The sequence below is a fragment of the Numenius arquata genome, chromosome 4, assembly GCF_964106895.1.
Source record: "Numenius arquata chromosome 4, bNumArq3.hap1.1, whole genome shotgun sequence".
In the NCBI taxonomy this organism is placed as follows: Eukaryota; Metazoa; Chordata; class Aves; order Charadriiformes; family Scolopacidae; genus Numenius; species Numenius arquata.
In genome coordinates this window covers 29,281,271-29,309,238 of record NC_133579.1, presented here as the reverse complement: position 1 = coordinate 29,309,238, position 27,968 = coordinate 29,281,271, and the positions used below count along the sequence as shown (strand labels likewise).

General features: G+C 37.4%; 1 protein-coding gene across 1 annotated transcript; it reads left to right on the top strand.

Annotated features, from left to right (window-relative positions):
- Positions 1 to 38: 38 nt before the first annotated feature.
- On the top strand, positions 39 to 27,707 carry CD226 (CD226 molecule). Its single transcript, XM_074146872.1, has 6 exons — positions 39 to 84; positions 374 to 706; positions 16,810 to 17,142; positions 23,933 to 24,044; positions 24,919 to 24,982; positions 27,353 to 27,707. The coding sequence occupies exons 1-6, from the start codon at positions 39 to 41 to the stop codon at positions 27,479 to 27,481; spliced, it is 1,017 nt and encodes a 338-aa protein (XP_074002973.1). The 3' UTR covers positions 27,482 to 27,707.
- The last annotated feature ends 261 nt before the right edge of the window (positions 27,708 to 27,968 follow it).

The following is a 27,968-nucleotide window of genomic DNA, read 5'->3' as shown; positions in this document are numbered from 1 at the left end:
ATGTCACGCTACTGTCACTGATTCCAGTGTTCTTCAAGATGGACCACGCAGTTCTCTTCATTGCTGTTCTCCAGCTTTGTAGAAGTAAGGTTGCTTTCTTATTCCTAGCTAACATCTTTCTTTTTTTTAATTGCATCGTGACACATATAATCACAATTCACAAGTGCATTACCATGTGGTTCAGACAAATTTTAATTGTTTGATGATATCCTCAAGTTAAAAGTAATAATAATGTCTAGGGTTTGGGTTTTTTTTAGTCACCTTTTTCTTCAGTGCTTTGCTTGTAGTGCTGCCAAAGTTGTTTCTGAGTTTTTCTAGAATTTCAGTTTTCAGTTATATTAATTCTGAAACTGAACTTCTGTGTGTGTTTTAGTCAACGTGGAAGGAAAGTTTGTGGATTCAACTGTCAAACTTACTGAGAAGGTGAAACTGGAATGCATATATCCAAAACATGCCGTGATAATCCAGACATCCTGGGTGAAATTTAATGTAACTCATAAAGAAAATATAGCTGTCTTGCATCCAATCTATGGCATACATATCGAAGACAAATACAATGGAAGAATTTATTTTGAAAATGCTTCCAGGGAAGACAAGTCCTTATCCTTCATCAAGAGCACTTTGGAGGATGTTGGTCTTTACTTTTGCTCTATTGTAACTTACCCAGATGGAGTTTGGGAAAAAGTAATAGAAATTATTCAGCCAGGTAAGTACATCTCTCATTGTTTTTTAAATTTCTGATATGCTAAACAGAAATCCATGCCAATTGAGGGAGTATCTTGGCATTGTAATTTTTCTTTTCAGTTATATAGCATGCAGAAATGGAGTAATTTTGGGGAAAGAACTAGCACAACAGAAAAGAAATATATTACCTTGACAAAAGGTTGTTTTAAGAGATGCGGGAAGTAAGGAGGAGAACCGGAGGAGATGGACAGATGTCACAGCAGCAATGTATTACATGGCAGACTTCAGGTACTTACGGTCATTGCAGTAGCGATATTTCCATTGGGACAAGGTTTTCATAGCATTTCAACAAGATATAGGATATCTGCAGAGCATTAAATCACAACTATCCATGAAATTACATGGATGAACCTTGTGACTATCTATGGAGGATACTATGTTTTTATCACTATGTTATATGGTGAGAGTATTCCCAGTCTGAAACTATGATTTTCTTGTTGTTGGTTTGGTTTGGTTTTGTTTTTATTTTCTAGAATCTCTTCTGTGCTTGCTTTTCAGGAACAAAATAACCATTTAGGAATGCTGTGGCAACAAAAAGGAGGGAAGTAGGAAAGTTTAAATGAACAAAAAAAGACCTTTTCTTTAAAAGGAGACTTTTTTAAAGATGGAAAGGGAAGAAAGAAAGAGAAAGATCAAGTTATGCCCGTGTACTTTCTGTGTAGCTGCCTGTGTACTTTTGAAAGGCTCTCTAATTACCTGACCACTCATCCAATTGGGTTTCTTTCCAGCTGTATGACTAAGACGAGAAAACCCTTTTCTAGTATGTTTCCATGCATGGTCAACTGGCAACTCTGATGCAAATTACCAAACTTCTCTGATAGAATTCCTTAGAATATCATTATGTACATATGACAGAATAGCCTTCAAAAGATAGTTTTGGTTATTGGTTTGTTGGTTTGATACTGTGCATGTAGAAATAATCTGTTCCTCTTTCCAATCCTCCAGAGTGAAAACAGACTTCATTCAATATTTTATTGTATTTCGCAGCTAGGAAAGAATAGGTTGAAAGGAAAATTTAGTTCCTAGCATTTGAAAGACCAGAAGATAAAAATGACTGTTCTTTTCCTAGACTAATCCTCCAGAGTCTTAATTTCAATCTTATTTTATCTATATATCTGTAATTTCAATGTTACAATGAAACAGTGGACCTGACTCATGTAGGAGATATCTAAACCTCAAAAATTGAAGGTATATTGTTCCTGCCTTCATCACTGAAGGTTTTTGAAACTTGATTTTAGCCAGCACGTTTGTTGATGACACTGAAGAAATAGGAATCCCAATCTGTCTTCCTATCTCTGCTAGCTTTTTATTAGCAAACTTTGCTGCTCATCAATTCAGAAATTAAGCCACACACAAGTTATTGCCCTGACTTTGAAAAAAGTTATCGTCTCCCACAGATTGTTGAGTTAGGTAAGATAGTTTGAACCTGAAACGATTTTCCCCGTTGTGGCACACTGGCGTAACTGTACAATTCACAGTCATTCACATGAAGAGGGAACTTCCTACTAGTGAAAGAGTTGAGTGGGGTCCGTTAGGGTGGGCTTGTGGTCCAGGTCAGAGTTCCTCCATTGTGATACTTTAGTGGTATCTCTGAATGCTCGCTTTGCTCTGGTGTCTTTTTTATTATGTAAGTAATGTTACTGAAGTACTAGCTCCCTAGTTTCTTTTTTTCTGGCAGTCCTTTTAGTGCACAAAATTAATGCAACTGTAGGCATTAGAAACATACTTTTCGGTTGCATTCAAATAAGCTAAGATCTGGAAATACAGGTTGCTGTTTACAAAAAGGAACAGGCAAACTAGTTCTCTTATGTGGTTTGGTCCAACCTGAGTTCTGGCAGTGCTGAGCCATTGGGTTTGTTTTCTATAAAATCCTAAAAGTTAGAAGCAGTAGAGATCTGCAAGCTCATTTAGTCCTTTTCCTGGATGAGGCAGTACTGATCTCAGCTATTTATTCCTGTATGTACTGGCTAGGGTTAATCTGAAATGACGCAAGAAACAAGGCAGTCACTTTCTAGTGGGATGTTACCCTTCACTCCAATACCTTTATTAGGTAATCCACTTACAGAGTTCAGCATACTGTAAACCACACAAAAAGTGGATCAGTTGTCAGAGGTATGTTGTTTTAAATAATACTCTGGGATTCAGTATTCTCAGTATGTAAGATTCCTCTTTTGGTTTAAACATGCTAAAACACAAACCTAACAAACAAACCAACAAACTCGCAATTTTTCAAGTATATCAATTTAATTCTACTACAGAGGGACATAATAATGTTGAATAGAAATTAATCATTTTCCATTTAAAGAATCAAGGTTTCTGAGAACAGGAACAATCAATCCTGCTCAGCTGCCAATAAACGCGTATAAAGATGATCTTTATATACATTGACCTGAAGAGAATATAGTGTATCACCAGGGAAGATAAAATGTTACTACTTCAATCTGCACTGAAAATTAAACATTATTAAAACCTAAGTTTAGAGATGCTAATTATTTATGTAGCAGTTATAGAAGAGCTGTTATCAATCAGGCTTTATCTTACTTTACTAACACATTCATAAGTACTAAATATTTTAAAGTCCCTGGATGACATCATACTTTGACTAAATCAACAGTAAACTTCAAATTCCCTTCAATGCAGTCAGTATTTTCTCTTGCTGCTGACACTAGAAATATAATTTTTCTTCTTTGTCGTCCAACTGGTAAAATTAGGACACTGATGTTAATCTTTAATTCTGCACCAGGGAAAAAGCTTTGAGAAAGCTGAATGTTAGTCTCATAATTTCACTGGATATGGATCTTGTTCTATAGGATTAATACACACAAATAGTTGATGTCTTGGAAAATGAAGTGGTTTTTAAGGAATCTAATATTCTCTGCGATAAAGAAATCTGGCCAACCTACTAGAAAGATCATTTTATAGGCAATTAAAACTTTTTTTTCAATTACATCGTTTTCTTTGGTTGAGATTTAAGATTTATTGATTCCCAATAGACATTACTTTTCTGAAAACATTAATTTACCTACACTACCCCAGACAAATAAACAACTTACTGCAAAATCAATTTCTTCTGTTTATGACAGTTAATCAACAAACTTTTAATAGACTAATGTGTGGCTTATTTTTTTCTGAGGTTTTTTTTTTTTTTTTAAAGACTTGCCTGGTGTATAATGTTTTGCAATTTGTTGCTTTAGTTTTAAAGATTAGTTGGCTAAGCTAGAGTTTTATCTGCCTTTAAATGGATGCAACTTTGTTGTCACATAATATTCAACATGAAACTTAAGTTTGCTCTGGTAAAATGGCACAGAGGAAGTTAAGTTGATGTTATTAAGGTTCTTCTGTCAATCTCAACTGAAGCCTGGTTTATAATTTAATTTGTGCTACCAGGGCATTGAAAATTGTCAGGATTTATCTATATTGACCTATTGCTGAGGGACCAAGAGACATTTATGCACCAACTTAAGTAGGTAAGCATGCCACTGAGGATTTTGCAGCACACACTTCAGTGAAAGCTGGTGACAGAATATAGATACAGGATATATGATTTGCTTTCAGAATTTCCATTGAATAGAAGTAGTGGAAATAAATGGAAATAATGCCATATGGCATTATACCCATGATAGAGATTCTTAATTAAAGTATAAGGTGAAATGTTCTTCACATGGCAATCATATCTGCTGGAAGTTACATACATTTGGATAAAGTATCTTGGATTAGCTTTTGCTAGCTTGCAAAACAATGAATGTTTTTGCACTCAAACTGTTCGAAGCTGCTCTAGTCAACTTCGAGGTCATGAGTCTGATTCTGCTTTCCCATGTGCTTTGTATAATTTTTTAAAATTACAAACACAAAATGAGTAAAATTGGTATGATTCTAATTTGTCAACATTTTTCATTTGCATAATTTGAAGCCTGAGGGGCTGATGCTTAATGAGAATATATTTGAAGTAGTGTCTAACGGTTACAGTAGTGTCACTAGATCCAGCAACTTAAGTGTTAACAAGACCCCTGACACTACAAGATCAAGCAGTTAAAAAAGTTTGGGGACCATGACTTTCTTTTTTAAACAAAAACACAGAAAGAGAAGAAAAAAGTCGAGTATTTGAAAAGCATTAAGCATGTTTCTTTTTATTAGTATTTTGACAACATCCCAATTTATTTCCCTTTAGAGTAAAGGCAGCTTTATAAATAAAAAGTCCACTGTGGTTACACTCTTTCATATGTGATTAAAGATACTATTGAGTGACTAAAAGATCACAACAGATTTGCAGTGTATGAGGTGGCAAAATAATACTGGAGAAACTCTGTTTAGGACTCTGCTCCTGCTTTAGTCTCGGGTTGCAGAAGAGCAGTTCACCCTGCCATGGTCTAGGTGTGGTGAACCTGATTATTTTCAATCAGGGACAAAAGTTTAAAAAAACAAAACAAAACCCCCAAAAGATTAATCTTGGATAAACAGTGGCTGAGCTGTCATAAGGATCTGAGATCCCAGGAGACAGAGGAGGTTATAGCTCTCATTATAGCGGTCTGCATTAGTGGCAGATGGAAGATCCTAGAAGTGGTGGTAAATCACCACTTATATCAAATTTTTGATGTAATTATTGTAGTAATTGATTTTTTTTTTTTTACTAGATGTGGTCTAAGCTTAGTCATGGAGCTGTATCAGGATATATAATAAAAATATTGGGACATATTTTGTTCTTTTTGCCTTAAATTTTGGCTAAAGATTTCCTATGACATCTATGAAATAGGTGAGGAAGAACTCTTGCAGACTGTACAATGTTATCCATGCTTTCTTTATTGGGCAGTTACTGAAATATACTGACAGAAAAGCAATAATACTCAGGATATTATATTGGAAACTTCACAAGTTATGTAGTTACAGGACATTTTTAAAAGTGGATGCAGTGCTGAAATTCTGTACCATAATTGTGAAGAAATTGAGAGTATGTTCTGCCGTTGTTACATCTTAATATATTGGCAAAGAATAGTGTAGTTATCCCACAGGAAGATATTTTCCAACCAGGTGAATCTGTTGCTTCTGTTTTCCTGTAATGTGAACATATATTCAACAGTTTTCAGAACAGAATTCAAGGCATTTTTTTTCCCCTTATTGTTCCCACATTTTATGAGTCACAAGTACTCCTGCACTAAGCAAACAAAACTCATACTTTCAGAGAAAAATCCTTGTACACTTTTTTATAAGATGCAATGATTTTATAGCAATAGTCAGTAGTTTTAGTTCACCTTTCTTCATGAACAGTTCAAGGATGATCTGTAGCTTCTTATATACAGTGCTTAGACATGTATGTCTGAAGACTGATTTTGAGTGCCGTATAAAATGTGAGGAGCACTACTAATAGAAGAAGCACTGGTGTTGGAGACGTCACACAGGAACTGTTGATCATCAAAAAGATGTTATTTCATATGTTTGCTGCCTGGAAGAGAAAGCATTTAAAGCTGCAAGTGTAATTTTACTTTCAAATGAAAGAGCAACTGAGAAAGCAGTGTACTCGGTCAGTCTATTGGGCCGGTGTGTACGGAGGTGCATGCTTAACCATCATCCCAGGTCGCCACTCAAAGCACAGTACTTTGCTGTGTCATTTTGCCAATTGCCAACCATGTACCTAACAATAGCAAAAAAGCAGCAGGAATTCTGCAAGCTTACTTCTTTCTTTCTTTCTTTTTTTTTTTTTTTTAAATGATAAACTTTTGCTAAGAAATGTGTACAGAGAAAGGATACATTTCCAGTCCCTAGCACTTCGGAATGGATATTTGAATGACTTTAATTTACAAAGGAATGGGAAGAAGTATTGGCAAAATTCCTTTTTTCTTCATACTATACCCTTTGTCTTTTTCTGGTTTGTCCAGATCTTTGCTTACCTATGGATACTTGAGACATAATCCATTTGTTTACTTGATCCTTTTCCAAACCTGTTGGCAGTCCTTTGGTTCTTCTCTCTTAATTCATCAGAGCCCATCAGAACAAGTTACTTATCTTTGAAGGGATTTTTACTGAGTTTGAATAAGTCACAGAAAAAGAGTTGAAGGAATTATTCTGGCCTCTTCATCATTTTTTCAACAGAAATTAAGGTCTGGTCCTGTTATCCTGTCATGCATATCGTGCCTTTAAGTTCTTAGCTTTGTCTGTTCTTTTTCAGCCATTCTTGACTCCATGGAGCACTATAAAGAGGATATATATATCAACAGAAAATGTTAAGAAAAGATCAGTAAACAATTGTTGGTTCAAAATACAATTTCCTTTAATATCTATACATCAAGATCTTCAGACTTCTACAAATCTGAAGTTTATTTCTGTCTTATTCCCAACCTAGCAAAATAAATTACTGATAATTTAGTTTTAAAATGTCTACCAGGTCCAATACTTTGTTGAACTTAATGGGTTTAATTTAGACTTCCTATATAGACGCTACATGAAACTTTTTTCCTATTGCACTCTCATACCGGTGATGATACATGATGTACTATTACTACTTGGTTATAGCTTTGTGTTGTCATTGCCCATGATGATAATCTTGCCCTTTTGTGTCTTGCCCTTATGAAAGTATGAGGCATTTCTTTGTCAGCTGCAGTTCAGTGCAATACTTTTCACATTACCAGACCACTGGATTGATGCCTCCTACGCAACTACAAACTATCTTATGATTCATTCTGTCTTGCAAAGTACTGGTAAGTACATCTGGTTTCACGTGCTTCACACATCCTCCCAAAACACTTGGTCGTATTAATAGTTAGTTCTCTAGGTTGCATTACATCAAAATATAACAATCCCTGAATTAAGGGTTTTTAAGTTTCCATTAAAGTGTGTAGTCAGAATATTGATTTTTTTAAAGTTAACAGAATCAGAGATGATTGACTGTAGACAAAAACTGTTTAAGAGGCAAAGTAAGGCTACTTGTGAAGAGCTTTGTGATGCAGAACTCACTTAAAGTTAGATGAGCAATCTTAAAATACATGACGAACAAATTTACAATGCAAATTTAAATTAAAATATAGAATACAATAAACGTCATTAGAGAGATCACAAACTGATGTTTTTCTACTCTATACACTATGACATTGCTACACATCTAGATAGAAAGTCAAAATTCTTCAGCAGTGAAGAATTATGTGATATATAAACTGTTTAAATGAAAACTGACCTTTATGGCAGAGCAGTGTTGTATATTTATTTACGTAAAGAGTGAATGTAGTTAAAATTACCAGGAATATTTTTGTCCTCTGTTTATTTGCTTTTCAAAACTGTTGAATTCTAACATGAATTTCTGTATATTATGAAACTTAGGTTTATATTCTCAGGAGTTTATTTCAGTTAGGCATTTAAATAGTACTAGTTTGACTTAAAAAATCCCATTCTATTCTCTGAATAGAATGGGAAATATTCTTTTGATGTTCGTAGTGGCTTTTACATCCATAATGTGAGTTATGCAGAGTTTCACAATTGGTTGGTCTGGTGTGGGGTTTTTTTGGGTTGGTTTGGGTTTTTTTTTTCTGTTTTAAGATTGGAAATTGTTCTTTTTTAATTTTTTTTTTTTTTAAATCATGTGTAAATGTGTTTTTCTGTCACTCAGTGACAATGGACCATTTGCTCAGGGGGTATGTTTTGCTAGCAACTCTGAATAAGAATGGAAGTTCATTAATACAGTATTTAAATGCCAGATGTGCCATGAAGTGCTCCCATATTTTAAATAGAGTGATCAACCTCTTCTGTGATAGCAGACACAGAGCTTTTCTATTCTTAGCTAGTGTGATGATATCCGTGCCACTCAGCACTTACTTCTATATTAATGTTCTTCTGCCTGCCAAAAGAAGCACGTTGCATAGATTTTTTTCAAGTCCCTATCCACCTGAAATAGCTTGCTTTCTATTTATCTCTGTCTCAATTTAGAATGTGATTCATAGGTCTACAGTGAAAAATTATCAGCCCTTTAAAGCACATGGAAGCAAGAACTAATCCTGAGGGATCTTCATTCTTCGACTCTTAGACGCTGAGCTCCCCAGAGCAAGGACTATCTCTATATCTTACACAGCGTCAACCACAGCTGTCAGCACCTAATTAGAAAGCAAGAGCATGGAGGCAAGTGAAGCTGCCTTTTTCACACCTCTGCTGTGATTATTGACCTGTTAAATGCTGCTTTTCTTACTTTTTATCTTCTGTGATGAACTAAGGATTGGATACCCCTTCAGTAGCAAAGGCCAGGGGAAAAAGCCCAAACCAGCCCTGTTGGGAGTAGAGCAGATATCTCCTCTTCCTTTCTGAAGGAAAAGCTTAGATCAGAAGGAATTATAGAATTTTGGAAAACTGAGGCTGGAAGAGACATTCCAAATTCATTTCATCCACCTCTGTGTTCTGAGGCAGGATAAGCATATCTGTATTGTCTCTCACCAATTCCCATTTGGAAATGCATGCATAATATCCTTGTGTAGTCATTCTAGAAGCCTTATAAGGAGATTTTTTTTCCCATTATAGCTAACCTACGTATCTCTTGTTTATTCACTATAGCCTTCCCTTTGAAAAAAAGGCAGGCTCTCATTTTGCCAGCCTTCAGTCATCAGTACAAAGCAAATACAGTTCTTTTAACTTTTCTTCTTAGTTCATGATTCTAAATTTCATCATGCTTGTTCTCATTAGAATTTTTTCCAGTTTGTATATAACCTTATTAAAATAAGTTACATAGAATGAAGCACCATGTTCCATCTAAGGTCTTACTATTGCTATATGAAGCAGAATAATGCCTCCTTTGTCTTGTATATGACTCTCTGTTGGCATACCTGAGAAAATTTGTCTTTTGGAAACAGACAATGCAATAACATTTTTGATTTTATTTGGCTAGTGATCAGAGCATCCAGATCCTTTTATTCGGCACTGGGGATTTTTTGACTTTTTTCCCTCTTTTTATCTTTTTATTCCTTACCATTTTGAATGTTCAGTTAGTTACTAAGAATAATGATGTTGTTATGTACTCTTGGTTACTTTGTTTGCATCAGAATATGCTACGTTAAGGAAAAAAAATTGTAACATTCAGTACCCATGAGGACTGTTGTGTCTTTACCAAAGTAAGATAAAATTAGAAAGGTTGTTTTATATGTTCCTTATGAGCATTGTTTTGATGAACGTGCATTGCATGTCAGCTTGATACTATAGTTATTAACTGACTTGCTGTTGTGTGATAATTTGCGGATGACTCTCACTTCTCATGTGTTCATCTGCTGACCTAAGGTATGGTATTATCTCTACTATCAACCATAACTGTTGTGGAACCCAGTAGTTAAATCCAGATCCAAAATTTTTATGACTTCTTTTTTTTTTTTCTGAAAGTGTAAATGTGAGGGGTGAAATTTTGATTTAATGGTATTTGGAAATCATTACAGGATGCAATTGCAGGGGAAAATAGGAAGTGCACAGTGACAGCTTTAAAATATTCAAAATTAAGGAGGTAGTACTGACTAGCATGGACTGGACAATATTTTATTTGGGGAAATACATGTTAAGTTATGGAATGAACAGAGATAGGTGAAAAGCATAGGGTAAAAGGAATTACAAATTCAGATAGTTCAACTTCCAAATGCTCTAAAGCAAATCACTAAGAGGTGATTAATATTTTAAGTTCTGAAATTTTCCTGTCTGCAGAAGTTCTGCTGCTGCTTATATTTCTAATGATGAACCTTTCTTTCAACTGGCCTGTCAGACAGGGATATAATTTATAACTTAATAAGGACAAAAAGAAATGGAAAAGAAACATTCAGTAAAAAGTACTGATGTTATATTGATTTCTTTCATTTTCTTACCTGGTATCAAGCTGCATAACAAACTTATTAAGAAATAAACTGTATATTTCCTTCTTCTTCAGTATCTTTTCAGTCAATAAAACAATCCATTAAAAAGAATAACTAGGATCTGAGATGCAGGGCAGCGATACCCCATAGAGTCTCCTCATGCTGCACTCCTGGGTGTTATAACACTTCTGTGGCTGGGCAGCACTGGTGTGTACCCTGTCCATTGCCTTGGGACCCTTGGCTTTTCCTCCTGAGAAACACTGATTGAAATAGTTGTCCTTAGGAGCCAGTTTCATTTTCCACACCCTTTCCCTTCCCCTTGCTCCTGCCTTTTTTCTTTGTGGCTTAAAACATGATATCCTCTGCTATCCTCTGCTCTGCCTGAAGTCTGACACTCAGGAGCCTCATGGAAGATGTGAGCAGGTAGGCACAAATGCACACATATGCAAGTATGCTGTGACGTGGTTTCTCAGTATAGCATTTCTCTTCATCCACTGTCAAATCATTAACAATAACTGAACCCTGAGCACGGTGTCCTGTGTCACTCCACCTCTCTGCTCATTGACCTTCTATTGCTGGTAAACTCCCTTCATCCTGAAGTAATGAAATTCCTAGAGAGAATGAAAATTTGAGATTTTGAACTCATATCTTCAAGACTCTCCTGCAGATGAATCCTGTTTTTATGGGTTTTTTTGCTTTTATCCAATGACTTCTTCCCCAACAACCAAGTTCTCCTTGCTGGGCGTTTATGAATGTTTATACCTGAAGAGAGGACGATTTTCTCACTCTTACTAGCACCGTACTCTTTCTCTCTCCCTCTCTTTGGATTCTTCTTTTTTTTTTTGCACTCTAGATAATTAAAGTTCAGTTTAAAAGAGTAAAATAACACCAAAGAGGAGTGGAATATGGGTAAACAAACAGAAGGTGGCAGGTGAATTAAAATTGCATGCAGTGTTTATAACATCATGCAGGATTAATAATTTGTACAGAAAGACTCACGAAATTGTTACAATATAACTTAATATATATTAAAAGGATGTTTTAAGGGCAAAGGAGTGTAAATACTTTCATTTTATGATCCCAATAGTCGCAATTAGAAAAATAAATCCCTTTCAAACACCTCACTACTGCTCGTTTCTGAGTTTGATTGTAGAACTGGTGTCAGCAGCTCATTAGAAATTAAGATCTTTATTGTCCCATGTTTTTAATAGCTTTACATCCATATTTTCCTGTCTCATTCAAAAAAGGGCAAAAACATTTTTTTTAGAAACTCAACAAAATTGCATGGTATTTGTTAATACACTTGGAAGACACTAGTTTAGGAGCTAAATATAATCCATATTTAGCTTATTCAAGAAGGGTGAAGGGGTCGGTCTTGAAGTCTTTTCTCATCTGAAAGTTGGTTTTCTTGGTGCGAAGAAAAGCCCTGGAGAAAGCTCATCTTCATAAAAATTTAAGCCTCCTTCTCATTTGCAATTTATTTTCTCACTTCTTATTATAAGCAGAGGAAGAAGATTGTGTTTTTATGCAGAGCTTCAGCAAACCAAGTGGGACTTGGGAACTTGTCTCTGCTGTAGAGCTAAGTTAGCTTTGTGGTTTTGAAAAATATCCTAAGGTCATTAGTTATTTCTGATGGAGAGCATTACTTCCTAAGGGTAGCTACTCTGAAGGTAACTATGTTACCATCAGTCTGAGCAGCGTGAGCTTGTCCTGACCTTGTGGTACCTGGGAGCATGTGGAAAATGTCTGTATGTTGGGATGTCTGAGTAATTAAAATGTCACATATACTGACTTTAAAAATTAATAAACTGGCTGAAAACAAGTCCAGCTGTTTAAGTAGCTTTCCTTTGAAGAAACAAAACCAGCTAATCCTATCAAGACTGAAAGAATGACAGGAGACAAAGCATATAAAGTCTTTACCCAGAAGAATGGGGACCAAACTTTTACGTGATGTTGATTTTGACTTTTACTTGCCTGTAGCAAAGGGACTAGGTATAGCAGGGGGAAAGGAAGATTAGACCATTAATTTATTTTCCTTCCAAAAGGAATTTCTTAATTTCAACAATTTCCCTGCTGCAGAATTTCATTTTTGTTGCTTGATCCTTTAAATCCTGGGAAGTTGGTTTACTCTCTTTAATAGCTCTATATTTCTGAGATTTGTTTTCCAAGAAAAATATGGAAAGATTATGTTTTTTAAAATAGGAAAGCCTACATTTTTTTTCTCCTTTATATGTCTCATGGCCCTAAAGTTGATGGAAAAAAAGTGTAATTGCAAAATATGATGAGATAACTTTATGCCAAAAGAGATGTGGGGAGGATATCAAATCCAGAGCACTTCTTTTCTAAGCAGAGGCAAGTGCACCTATTGTGAGGGCTTGTCACCTCCTCCCACTTTCTGTCCAGGAGGCAAGATGACATGGCCATGACAGGGGGCAGAGCAGGCAGGAGTGGCAGTGGCCGGAATGAGCAGAGGCAGGAGAAGTCTATTTTTATCAAATGCAATGATACTTTTTTTTTTTAGCATTTCTGAAATGTTCACACATGGTGTCACCTTGGGTTGTGCGTGTGTGGGGTGAACATATGTGGGTGTGCCATGTGCCTTTTGCCCATAGAAGTATTTCTCAAAGCGGGAGGTTCTCATCCTACGCTTACCAGGCTGAAAGCAAAGAAACTGTGTTCAGAAAGGTGCTAAATAAAGAAAGTGGTTGAACAGAGGAGAGGGGGGAGGAAAGAACTATGCTGATGCTGGTGTCAAAATAAAATGGGACAATTGCTTAAAACAAAGGCCTGGAACACTTCAGTGTGCTTGGAAGATTTAATTAGAACTACGTAGGCCTGATTCTCCACTGCATGTGCCTTACATAATCATTTAATTTCTGCAAGGTATCATAGTGCAAGAAGGGGAGCAACTTACATCTTTCATCAAGAGTGAAAATACTTGAATGTTGCTGCATTCTGTCAAGTAAAATATACTTGCAGTACAAAAAAATAAAATGTGTCATAGTGTCTGTGTTTGAAAATGTTTATGATAGAATGCACAGCAGCCAAGAATCTCAAACCTTTTTCTCTTTTAATTTGGCCCTTTTACATAGTTCTCACGAGTAACATATTATTTGTATACCAGAAAATTACACAAATATATCAAGATTTATACCTGGAAATTCTTCACTGAAGTCGCAAGGCAATCTTTGCTTTGTAATGTACCTGTTACAGTATATTATAGTATGTTGTAGTATTATATATTATTGGGAAACTGTGATATATTGTTTGTCAAATACAACATACAAAGTTAACTAATAAATTTTAAGACAGAAGGGATTTTCATGATTTTGATGGAAAATGTTTTAACTTCTTGTTGTCAGTTCACTGTATGTATAATGTATATTTTTCTAGCAAATGTGCAGGAGGGCAGCAGGGAAGAAGGCTGTTTTTTACACAAGGGCAGGTTGCTGCCCTTTGGGTCAGGTGGGAATCCTCTGGAAGCTGGGAGGTATCATCATCATACATGTAATTTCCCCAATAAGCGTTTTTAGATAGGAGAAACACCCAGAGTTCGTGGCAACATTGGTATGAAATGAATAGGACGGCAAGGATGGACCCAGGAACAGATGGGGAGACTTCAAGGCTCCTAAGGAGAGCACAGTTAGCAGTAGGGTTTGCTCATAGCTGAAGAATACAGCAAAGACTGCACAGTGAAGAAGACATGATTTCTCAGGGAAGGATATTTGCTGGAAGTTACTGGTCTGGAAAGGGGGGCAGGAGTTAAAGATCTGACCTGTTAGAATGTGATGGGCAAGAGAGAGAATTGGTTTCAATTACCTTTTCATTTACCCCTCTTTCCTAGCTGTTATGAAAAAAATTACATTTTCTAGTGTAGTGACTTTTGAGGGGCTGCACTTCAAGGAACATATTTTGCAAGTGTAGAGTCCCATCATAGTAGTCTGATTTGAATAATGCTTAGACTTCCATGAGTATATTCTTGCTGGAACTAGCGTGCTATCTTAAATGATTATCCAGCCTTGGCAGCCGTCTTCAGTAATAGAAATTCAACTGTCTTTGGCAAGCTGTCCAAGGAGTTAATTAGCTTCACTGTGTTGTACCTTCTGTTTGGGTTAGTGAATTTATCTCTCTTCCATCCTTGTCAATCATTAACTTTCTGTCTTCTTGATTGCAGTCTACATAGATCTTCAAGTTCTTCATTAATTTTTTTTTAGGTAAACTCATTAGACACAGTTCCTTTTGTCTTTCAACATTTCAATGTTTTAATCATACTTCTGGTCTCCAAAGGCAGAGGGAATGTAATTTTTCTGTGCTGCGTTCCATTGATAAAAAATTGCAGGCTAGTCTTTTTCATTCACTGTTTCACAGAGACTGTGCACGTCTCAGAAGTCACAGACTTCCATAATGAAGTCTCCATCCTGACAACGTGAATGGAATCACTTATTCCCAGATTCAGGGTAGTATGCTTATCTGCATGAGATCCTACTATTTGCACCTATCTTAGGAGGTGAGCTAGGCCAATCTGTATCAATTTCTCCAGTACCTACAATTTTGACAACCCTGGCACTACCAGCATCCAAAGCAATACAGTTTACTGGGAATTTTTGCCATAGATTTTTGATAAAAATGTTATATCAAGGAGGATCTAAATATATCTTTTTCCTACAGTGTATTCAGTTCCACCCAGAGTGCTACTGTAACCATCCCATCCCACGAATCTGGCTACACCTTAATTTTAAAACTTTTTTTTATAAACAGATTTTGTTGCATTTTATGACTGTCATTTTTCCAACATAATTTGTCTCTGCTTCCCATTGCCACCGTAGATAGCAGCAAACACATAAAAAATATATAGTAGTGACATTTTTGGCTTAAAGACATCTAATAAAAAAAAGAATCGTAGCATCGTCTAGGTTGGAAGAGACCCTTGGGATCATCGAGTCCAACCACCTACCCTACTCTACAAAGTTCTCCCCTATACCATATCCCCCAACACCACATCTAAACGGCTCTTAAACACATCCAGGGATGGTGACTCAACCACCTCCCTGGGCAGCCTATTCCAATGCCCGACCACTCTTTCTGTGAAAAATTATTTCCTAATGTTCAGTCTAAACCTACCCTGCTGGAGCTTGAAGCCATTCCCTCTCGTTCTGTCATTAATTACCTGTGCGAAGAGACCAGCACCAACCTCTCTACAGTGTCCTTTCAAGTAGTTGTAGAGAGTGATGAGGTCTCCCCTCAGCCTCCTCTTCCTCATACTAAACAGTCCCAGCTCCTTCAACCGCTCTTCATATGATTTATTTTCCAGGCCCTTCACCAGCTTCGTTGCCCTCCTCTGCACTCGTAGAGTGCATTCTCTTCGTTGAAGAAATTCATTGAAGAGCTTGAAAGAGCTGGAAAGATCAGTCCTTTTACAGTACAGGAAAAGCAGTGTGATCATTAATCTTTTTCAACGTTGATGTCTTCAAAAAGATGACGGTGCTAACCCTAACTTATGGCATATAGGCATTACAAAGCTGACCTTAGAAACCAAGTGGTTATTAAATGCTCTGAATATCAGAAACATTAACACTCCTTCTACTGAAGCTTTAAATTATTATTATTATTTTCAATTTGTAAACAGTGAATTCTATTACTAAAAACAACTCAGAGCACAGGGATTTCAGTCAAAAATATTTAAGATGTATTATATCTATGGTTTATATGCGGTGGAAGTCTTGAATTTGTCTGGAAGTCTCCTTTGCTACCACAGCCTCACCATCACACAGGTTTTTCCCAAGATAAGCATATGAAGGGAAATTTTTTTTTTCATTTCAGTGGTGAAGTTTGTGAATGGGAGAAATGTAGTTCATAGGCTGGAACGTCTTTTAACATAATTTACTTATGCATGTCCTTAGGGTCACACCAAACCATTTTCTTATTATAATTAGTGTGAAAGTAGAACAAGACTATAATGAATTTAATAATTTATGCTGTTGAATATTTGCTGAAACTGTTAATAAAGCATTCATGTACTCAAAATGTATAGAAATAGCCTTGCAATGTCATCGCAGCCTCCCAGTTCCATAGAGACTGTTTTGTGTAAATGTGCACAAAAATATAGTCATAGATAGGTATAAATGGTATTTTTCAATAGTTCAAATGATGTACTTTTCTGCTGTAAGTCAATTTCATTAATATTTGCCATACAGGAATTGTTGATACTAAAATTCACTTGAATTAATTATAAGCAGGTTTTTGTTGGTTCTTTGTGTTTTTTCCACAGATGCTTTTGAAGTATCTGAGAAACAAACTAATCACATGTTTACCAAGCCAGGAGGAAATGTCACTTTTACTTGCCCTTATGAAATTGGAGATTCAGTGCAGCAAGTGTTGTGGGAAAGGATTAAAGCAGATCAGGTAGATACTGTTGTTCTGTGTCACCCATCAGGAAAGCAAAGTTTTGGTTCAGATTTCAAAGAGCGTACACTGGTGGATTGTTCTGATCAGGCGAACTCCATGATCATCATTCAAAACATTACTGACTCTGACTTTGCAACGTACCGCTGCGTAGCTACTGGAAGAAACAAAACCTATGTGATGAGTTTTACTGTGGCTGGTAAGTAGAAGAGGAAGTGGTAAATGTTTTTACAATAGGACCATCTGAGCTATTAACGCTTTTACCCATGTAAAATAACTCTTCAATAACAAGTGAGAATTTGTTTAAAATACCGCATTTCAATTAGCAGCATGTAAAAGATAGCAAATTTAACAATTTATCTTGTTTCCACAGAAAGAAGCTGGTTTAAAAGTTGTCTTATTTCATTATAGGACTTTAGACCTGTTTGTGAGAAACTGGTTTGATGTTTGGAAGGAGATACTTTGAAAGAAGAGACTGCTTGAGTTTGCAGGGAGAGGTGGGCATTCTCCCAAAGAAGCCATGAAGGGAATTCTCCATTAGCAGAGTGCACTGCAGGGTCCCAGGGGAGAGACCTATCTTCCAACAAAGGCAAAGAGCACACACTCATACGAAAATGTAAAAATTCATAAAACAACCTCTACCTTATTCATGGAAGGAGTTTCTTTAGGGTGAGCTGAGAAGCTCTCTAGGTTTAGCTGTTGTCACAGTTTGATTATAATGGGAACTCAGGTCTCTACATGTAGACACTTAAAACAGATTTCTCAAACTGTGAGCTGAATCCCACCTTTACTTCTATTTTCTGTTATGACAGAAAAAAACCCTCAGTTTTGGTTCTTCTCTATAGCATGCATTTTGAAGATGTGGTTCTTGTACCACCCCAGTCCTTCTTCTCCTATTGCAGCACTCAGTCCATCTCTCTGGTATCTTTTGAGGGTACTGCTTTTCTTCCTGGTAATAAATGTTAGTAGACCTCTCTTTGGCAGTACTAAGAGCTATGGCATGAAGTATGAAACTTTGGAATATGCATGATCTATGATATTTTTATTGAGAAGTGGAGAATGTGCTTGGGAAAAAAAATGCTGACCTGCTTTATTCTGAATACTTGACCATAAAAGTCCATGAAATTGAGTAGAATGTGATGAAAAGAAAAGGGGTATCAGGAGAAAAATTCCTCTCACCTCTGATAATTTTAAACTTTCAGATTTCAATATGTTGTCTATGTTCATGTAATCAAGAATATCCAAGTTGTAGAGCAATAGAAATATTTTCTGTTTACTCCAAGTACGGTGCTTCTCATACCGAAATGAAAGCATATAATGAGTTCAAAAAAACCCCACAACTTTAAGAATTGTCAGTTCTACCTACACAAACTATTTCTTCTTAAAAAAAAAGAAGTTTAGTTTCCATGCTTCTTTTGCTCCTGGAACAAATCCGATTTATCATTTTTAGTGCTAACAAGGCCAGCATTGTTATGCATGTTTCTTGGAGAAAAAAATGTCTGAAACCATTGAAGAAGCTGAAGCACAGTATGATTCAAAGAACACCCCATTGTCTCCCTTTTAAACCCTCACTTATGAAGTGCATTTTGTTGAATTTTCATTAATTCCAAAGGAAGTGAATTGTCAAGGATTTCCAGTTATTTCTTTTTAACGTTTGGAACAGTTTCATAATACACAGTTAATATTTCCAGTGAGATATGGAGAAACACAAAGGGGAAAGGAGAGACAGGCCAGGCATCAGCTCCCACCTCTCCCTGTGGTATAACCAGTTAAGTCTCTCATAAACTCATGAGTGACTTACTCTGCTTGATGCAACAGCTGTGGCTTGAATAAACCAAGTGGCGACAGAAACTTGCTACGCTATTTTTTTGTGTGTGTTCTGTCAGTTCAGTCCCTTCATTTTCTTCGGCTCAGCATTGCAGCTAAGCCACACTCTAGCTTGGATTTCCTACCAAACTCTTCCAATGTTTTCACTCTGTTGGTGTGATTCTGCATGGGTACTGCAAATCTTCTCACCTTGCCCAGTTCCAGAGATGTTTTAAAATATTGAGTCTAGGATCTGGGAGAATAGCTGCACTGTAAACCGTAAGAGGGAAAACTGTTTATGTTGAGAGTAAGAGGAATGATAAGAAACTTTTGTTTTGTTTTGTTTTGTTTTGAGAAGCTGTCATTGATACAATGCCAAGAATTTTTAAAGAGGAGGAATCCTGGGTGAAAGGAGGTGGAAATAAAAGCACAGGATTATTTGCAGAACTGACAGTAGTTCCAAACCTACTGATTCAAAGAGGTGCTACAATAGAACGAAGCAACAGTAGAAAGAAGCAACTTACTACTTGTCTAAAGGTGAATGTATTTTTGCCAGGAGATTCAGCATAGAATTGCTATGAAATAAAAATGCAGAGAGGGAAATAGGTATTCAAGTCTTGGAAAAGCCTGTGATATTCTTGAATTTGTATCAGTAGAAGTTGGCATGCTACATTTAATATTTTCGAACATCAGCGCAAACAAAACCATGAGATCCATTCAATGTCATTAAGTTTGTCTATCCTATCCCACTAAATATTGTGATTGTGGTTTTTCAGTAATCTGAAATGAGTCTTCTGCAAATATTTTTTGACCTCAAAACCTGGAACACATAAAGCAAGATGTGTATGTAAAGTGCAGCTTTTCTTGGACAACACCTATAGAAACAGGAGGCTGAATATTACATAATGGGTTCAAGAGACTTTGGATGAATTTCTGATGTGTTCTCCACCATATTTCTCCTTCTAAAAATTCTATTAATACAGAGATTGGTCATGTAACCAGATTCCACATCTAAACATTACTAACTTTTACTTACCATGCTTTTTCTTTTGGTCAGATTTCATTTTTAACATGTTTCTGAAGGAAGGAAACAGTCTTAAAATCCATGCATTATTTTGCTAGATGATTGGGAAAGAAGGGAAGATGTCATATGAAAGAACTGAAAAATTAGAAGGGTTGAAAAAGAAATGCTTAGTCCACCTTGAAGACCCAGCCATTTTTAAAAAGATTTACTTGGTTATTTTCTTGCTGTAGCAAAGAGCAGGATAGCAAGCTCTCTTAGACAAGGAAAAATAAAAACATTTTGTGTTGCTGTGTGTTCCCACTAGATCTGAAAAAACTGGTTGGTGGTTGTATTTAAAGTACGTTTAGGAGTCAGAATTACATTATGGTTTGTACTAGCCCTTTCACCAGCTTTGTTTCCCTCCTTTGGATGCATTAAAGTACCTTAATATAATTAAGTTGTGGGGCCCAGAACTGCACACAGTACTCAGGGTGAGGCTGCATCAGCTGGTTACGCTGTATTTAACGCACCCCAGGATGCAGTTTGCCCTCATGGCTGCCAGGGCAGACTGTGACTCGTGATGAGCCTGCTGGTGACCAGCATCCCCACATCCCTTTCTGCAGGGCTGCTCTCCAGCCACTCCTCTCCCAATTTGCACTTGTGCCCAACATTACTGCGTCCCAGGTGCAGAATCTGACATTTGTTCCCTTCATCTACTATGCAGGTGACCTTATCATAAAAGGATATCAAATTAGATTGGACTTTTCCTTTGTGAATCCATGCTGACTGTGCCTCTAATTGCCCTTTTAATGTCTTTCAATAGCACTCAATATGATCTTCATAGAGAAGCAATGACTTTTCCAGTCATTGAGGGTTATCATAAAGTCCTTCTGACCTGGGATGAGACAGCAGTATTTCTGCATCATAGAAAACGGACAGAAGATAAGGCTGCAGTCAGGGGTGAGGAGAATCAGGGTAGGAGTGAAATTAGCTTCCCTTCTTCCTTTGGGAATTCATCCAATATGAACACAAGATATCAGTCCATGTCTGTTGGTCTCTACTCAAGAAACCACCTTTCTCTGGGCATGACCGCATTCATGCTGGATTTCTGCCTTTCAGTTTTGGGCAAAACTATTTCAGTGATGTCTAGTTAGCATACCAAACGTGCCAGTCCAGCAAGGCATGTGACAAGTTACATGAAGATCTTTACAGTGCAGTTCAAATCTCTTGTTAAAAGAAATAACTGTCTGGCCCATCAGTGCTTCCTCCTCAAAACCAAAGTCAGAGCATTGAGGGTCAAAACCTTCCCTTCCCACGAAAAAATTTCACAATCTTGCAGAGAAAATGCCAAGGCTACGACAATGGAAGAGAGAGGGACACATTGTGTAATACTTAACAGAAATTGTACTGATGCTGAAAATACATTTAATAGCCTCCTGTCAGCATATCACCTTTGATGAGAACCCAAGAACTAAAGAGACACATGACAAGCCTCTGACATGTTTCTGCAAAACCTTGAATGTTATGTTGAAGTTAGTAATTACTAACTTTTGTATAATTAAAGAAAACAAATGTCTCAGGAAGGCTTTGCTCACTTCAAAAGAGAAAAGGCAAAAGGGCTTTGAGTTGTTGTCGGTTCTAAAAAAAGTCTAATGATTTTTCTCACCCAAATTTAACTGACATCTGATAATCTCAGCTCTCAAACTCATTAACTCAGAGATTATTATCTTGACCTGATAAAACTGAAGGTGAAACTTCAGGAAAAAAAAAAGAGGTCTGGAGTGCTCAGACTGAAGGGTGGGGATGCTGCTGAAGTCTGGAACTCTATCCAGATTCAGCCATCCTTGATGATAATTAAATGAAAGATTTTAATTTTTTTTCTTTGTTGCTTACAGGGTGTTTTCCCCTTATTTCCACAATTACTCACTGACACAGATAATGATTTTCTGTGGCAGGTAGCTAAACACTTGGAAAAAAAGACATTCTAATTTTTCCTGAATTTGGACATAGCTATATGCACCATCCTGTCATTTGAAGTGCACAGCAATTGAAGACATGCTGGAAGTAGAGTGATTTAATATGCAGTTATTATACAAAAGAGATCAGTTTTTGTTATCAGGCAGCTGTCTCTATTGTGTCACACACCTTCAGCAGCACAACTTCTGAGAGGATTTTCTTTCTTTTTTCTTTCCAGTAAAATAACATTAGAATTCAAGGATAAGACTCTTCTGTAATCAGTATTTTTTTTGTTATCCTTTCAAACGAGCACATTAATACTAAAGAGGTGTACCTGAGCAAGTCCCAACCAGTATTCAGGATAGCCAGATTAGAAGCTGGGAACTTTTTTGATCTGGGAGAGAAAAGCCACCTGGTGATGGTTCAGCAGCTGGTTAGCTGTGATTACTGTCGCTAGTGATACTGATAGTTTTCCTTCATCTATGAATTGAGCATGTAACTTTCTTGTCTGCCCAGAATGAAAGCTTTTTGGGGCAGCTGTGCTTTCATCTTCAGATGCTATCTTCTTCTGTACAGTGAGCGGAACGTTAAAGAGGGACTAACTTAAAGACAGTTTTTTAGTCCCTGTTCACCAATACATTTCTAGTGTTTCTCTGAAACACAAGAAACAAGTTTGTTGCCACAAGATATGATCACCATCTCTTGTAGTAAGTAATGCAAGAGGCATTACTCCTTTTCTGTCCCAGAGCATCCTCACTTTTTTGGAGTTCTTGTTTTGTTTTACTCCTATATGTTGAGAAACCGAAGAACATGCAGGAAATATGCAGGAAATATGCATGTTTATGCAAAGAACATACCTTCTTTGGTAGGTAACTGGGCAGAGTCACAACCAGCGCTTGCCTTCTCAAGACACTGCTGACGTATAGGGTCATTTGAGACTGATAGAAGATCATTTGGCTAAGATGTTTCCCGTGGTAGCTGATACTGTTAGCCACAAATACACCATGTACAGAAGTGTTCATTGCATGCTATTTGTGTTTGCTTGCTTTTTGTGCTATTAGTCTGAAGTCTGCAGAGCACTAGGGCAAAGATACAAGAGAAACAGGAAGCAGGGCACTGTGGTGGGCTGCAAAAACCTGACTTGAAGTTCTGTGGTTTAACACACTTTGCTGTTGTTGTTGAAATGCTACCACTAACCAAGTTCGGAATTGTGACAAGAGGAAAACTCTTAAGTGTTTTAAATGCAAGATAATTGTGCTGAGGCCTTGTGTTGTGGGCTTTCTGTGTGATTTTGAGTATCCCTGTTCTTTCCTCCAGCTTTTTTCACCTCAAAAATGAGAATGATCTCACATTACCTCTCTATAACCTTGAGCAACATAAGAATATATTGACTTATACCTTGAAGCCTGTCTCTACTTTTTCATTATTACGTGTTGCTCCTTAGCTTCATTTGGAGATGTGACTCAGTATTGAAGAAAATGTATTTTAAGCAAAATTACTATAAATGTAACTTTTCCTGCCTTGACTGTAAATCTCAAAGAAGAGGTTTTTGCTTAGGCTGGAACAAATAGAGTGAGTTTTCTAACATCCATCATCCAAGCAAGTACAGTATTAGTTTATGAAAAAAATAGCCATCACAATGGGAGAAATTTCTGTGGAAATATTTTTGTCAAAATGTGAACAGATTTCTTTTTTAATTCAAGCAGAAAATAACTGATACACCATGTGCAGTACTGAATAGAAAACCTCTTCAGGACTGACATGATCTTCCTGGTACTCTGAAAAATACCTTGTTGCCCACGGAAGTATTGAATGATTGTCAGGTATCTCTTATTGGACAACCTTTACAAGGACAAGAACATTCACTTCAGCAGTCTAAGTGCTTTTATTATCCATGTATCCAGTCACTTATGTACGGACTGATTTCTCACCAAGGGAGGGAAGGAGATAGGAAAGGATTATACAAGGCATCACTGTTTTTTTCATATAACTGTGCTGTGTTCACTCACCTTTGATCATCCCGGTCACAACTTTCATAGGAGCTAGTTCAGCATAAGAAAGACGTTTCAGAAATGAGGAAATGGTTGTGAGGTCTGAATATTGGGCATGAGCTGTCTTGGAATAGCGTCTCTACATAATAATTGATTTTCAACTTAGTTTGTCATAAAAAGTTCATGCTGGTTTATACAGATTACTAACCATATTTATTACAATTATATTTTAGCAACTTGGGATCATAAATTCTTTATTATCTACATAGCTGGAGGAGTTTCTGCTGCTGTCTTACTGTTAGTTTTCCTACTGATCTTCTGCATCACCACTGCTTATCACAAAAAGTGAGTAACAGACCAGTTTGCTTAATATACTGAAGAGGTAAGTATGAAGGTGTTAACAGCTCATCCTAATATCCTCTTCAGATCTAATTAAATAAAAAGTAGATGTGAAAATTGACTTTTCTTGCCAAAATTTTGAACTTGAAAAAACTAATCAGTTTTACAGACTATGAAAAAAGTGACATTTTTCTCCACCCCCCCACCCCCCCACCCCCTTTTTTTCACATTAGAAAAACAAATGGCTTACTCAAGTTCCTTAGTCAGCTAAAAGTTTACAGTACTATTAGGTGAAACTTCATGCCAACGGTGATTTGTCAGGAATAACATAAACATACACCTAAGCATAGGCTGTTCCTATTTTGTGCATGGAGAAGGAGAAGTGACAACTTGAGGTTTTCTACATGTAGTATTTTTTTGTCTTCTGATTTTATGTTCCAAATTTGCTCATAGCTGGATCCAAACTAATAGTTTAAATCATTATCTAAGTTTGCTGTATTTGTTGCTAAATATACACTAGTGGTCTTACCCAGAATCTCTATTTCCAATGAAAAGAAATTGTGAGCAGAAAAAATATTTCTTCCCCTACCATAAAATATAAGGCTGCTGGAACTTGTTGGCAGTATATTATTCTATTTGCCCCTGAATCAAAGGGTCTTCTTATCAGTGTAGAGGTTTTATGAAACACCGCTAATCTCACGTATGTTACAATTTGCAAGTCAGAGGAAAGACTACTGGGATTTTTATTGTATTGATTGGTTTCAGTGGGAAAGTAAGCAATACCAGCATCTCTCTTGTATGCTGGAATTAGATATTTTGGACTATACTATCATGTATGATGCAGTTTCCTGCACTGTGTTTCTGACTGAATGTGTGTCATCAGAAAGAAGAGGAAGAGGATCACAGAGGCCTTATCAGAAGCTTTGTACTCTACCCAGATGATGGTAAGATCAGCTGGAGAGCTGGAATTTACTCGTATTTTATATTGTATATTTAACATCTTTCTCTTCTGTATCTGCTTTTTATATCCCTTGAATCTTATAGTCTAATCTTAAACTAAAACAGGAAAAATTGAATGTTTTAAAGTACGATTATCGCCAGTCACTGTTTTTTGAAGAATGTTCTTTCATGTTTTACAGCTACATTTAGAGACCCAACTGTGTTCCATGTTATTAACAAATTAGCTCTTCGGGTTTGCTAGCTTTTCTACTATTTGTGTACTGTAAATACCTTTTTTTCTCAAGTCACTACTTGTAAAATTGAGGCAAAAAATTGTATCTTGTGATATCCTTTGTCTTTATCTATTTCTTCTAGTTCAGCTTCACTATAATTCATTGGGACAGCTGTTTCTGTGCTTCTCTTCTCTTTTTTGTATTGTAACAATCACTGTCCCACACGACATCCTGGTCTCAACATTGGAAAGTCATGGATTTGATGGATGGACCACTTAGTGTATAAGGAACTGGTTGGATGGCTGCACTCAAAGGGTTGTGGTCAATGGCTCAATGTCCAAGTGGAAGCCAGTGACGAGTGGTGTTCCTCAGGGGTCAGTACTAGGACCAGTGCTGTTTAACATCTTTGTTGGTGACATGGACAGTGGGATAGAGTGCACCCTCAGCAAGTTTGCCGATGACACCAAGCTGTGTGGCACAGCTGACGCGCTGGAGGGAAGGGATGCCATCTGGAGGGACCTGGACAGGCTTGAGAGGTGGACCCGTGCAAACCTCATGAATTTCAACCAAACCAAGTGCAGGGTTCTGCACCTGGGACATGGCAATCCCAGGCACAAGTAGAAGTTGGGCGGAGAATGGCTGGAGAGCAGCCCTGAGGAGAAGGACTTGGAAGTGCTTATGGATGAGAAGCTTGACATGAGCTGGCAATGCACGCTGACAGCCCAGAAAGCCAACTGCATCCTGGGCTGCATCAAAAGAAGTGTGGCCAGCAGGTCGAGGGAGGTGATTCTGCCCCTCTGCTCTCATGAGACCCCTCCTGGTATACTGTGTCCAGCTCCGGAGTCCTCAACACAGGAAGGACATGGACCTGTTGGAATCGGTCCAGCGGAGAACCACGAAAATGATCAGAGGGATGGAGCACCTCTCCTATGAAGACAGGCTGAGAGAGCTGGGGTTGTTCAGCCTGGAGAAGAGAAGGCTCTGAGGAAGCCTTATAGCTGTCTTCCTGTACCTGAAGGGGGCCTACAGGAGAAATGGAGAGGGACTCTTTATCAGGGAGCGTAGTGACAGGACAAGGGGTAACAGTTCTAAATTGGAAGAGGGGAGATTTAGATTAGATATTAGGAGGAAATTCTTTCCTGTGAGGGTGGTGAAGCACTGGAACAGGTTGCCCAGGGAAGTTGTGGCTGCCCCATCCCTGGAAGTGTTTAAGGCCAGGTTGGATGGGGCTTTAAGCAACCTGCTCTAGTGGGAGGTGTCCCTGCCCATGGCAGGGAGGTTGGAACTCGAAGATTTTTAAGGTCCCTTCCAACTCCAACCATTCTATGATTCTATGATTCTATGATTTTGGAGCTCGAGCCTTTTTTTCCCCCCTTAATCCTATTCATGGCCTGAAGTTTAGAAGTGGAAAGATAGGAGCCAACTTCACTGCTTCTGCCTTGTCTCTTCACACCTTAAGTCAAGGTATGAAGTTATGTTGTGCTTAGGGAAATTACCTAATTCTCACAGTGGATGTGAGACTCTAACTTTCCACCTATCTCCTCTCAGATGCCACTTCTGTATGATCTAACAGTGAGCTTCACTGCAGATATGTCCTTATAAAGCATTTTGAACGCCTGCATTTCTCTCATTCTGACTCTTGGGTCAGTTTGTACCAGAATGAAGGTCTTCCTAGGGTGACCATATGCTAGGGACAAGCCATTTGCTTCAGAAACCATCTTTTCTCCCATGCCTGTTAACAAAGGCACCATCACATTAAGTTGTCTTAATGATATGACTAATTCATAAGGGTCGATACCTTTAGAGTAATTCATGTTTTAAGATTGACGTAGCAGACTATTTCAGAATCGGAAGTGTGTATGCAAGGGGAAGGGGGCACATCGCTGGTGCTTTACCAGGCACCTGATGTAGGACAGCTGTGAAACGTATTCAAAGTGCAACTTCTTTTTTCATATGACTTGAACCTCAAATGTAGCCATAGAAAAAAAGAAGACAAAAAATATTTTGTTTGATGGTTGAATATTTCCCAATAATTAATCAGCATATGAGGAAAATTCGTCATTTTTATCCTTTGTCAAAGTTGCAGCTGTTTTGAGAAAAGTCCTTCACCTTTTTCTTTTCTGTTTTTTAATGTTCTTCTAGCCTGCTAACAGTTATGAAAGATCCAATTTTCATGGCATACGGAACACAGAAAGAAGAGGAGAATTGTCACCCTGGCAGACAGAGGAGATTTATGTCAACTGGAAAAATGTGCCACACAAATCTAAGTAAAGACCATTAAATTCCTTCTTAAGAATGAAGGAACCAAAGCACAGGCCTTATATTTGCAGCTTAGACTTTATTTCCTTTGCACCAGCAAGACGTGGAAGCAAACTGGCTGTGCTGGGCGCTGCCTGGGCTGCCTTGGCTGGACAGCCAGGTGTGTCTGCGTTGTATTACAGCCTGTGGCATTAAAGTATCCTTTGATTCATATGTAGAATTAAAGATTATCTGTACTTCTGTGATTTAAGCATTTTTACCCAGTAGTTGTACTCTCAAGTGAGAATTTTAGAACAGCTCTGATATGCAGAATGGAGCTGCATACGTTTACATAAAGTTAATTTGGTCTGAGAAATCTCTGTGTCTCAGAAGCCTATGTGACAGGGTGAGAAAGAAAATGTGCTCGATGTTGTCTACGTCCATGATTTTTGCATCTCAAATTGAGAATTCTATAGAATAATAAATATCCATGATTTTACACACAGGAGGTGTTATTTTG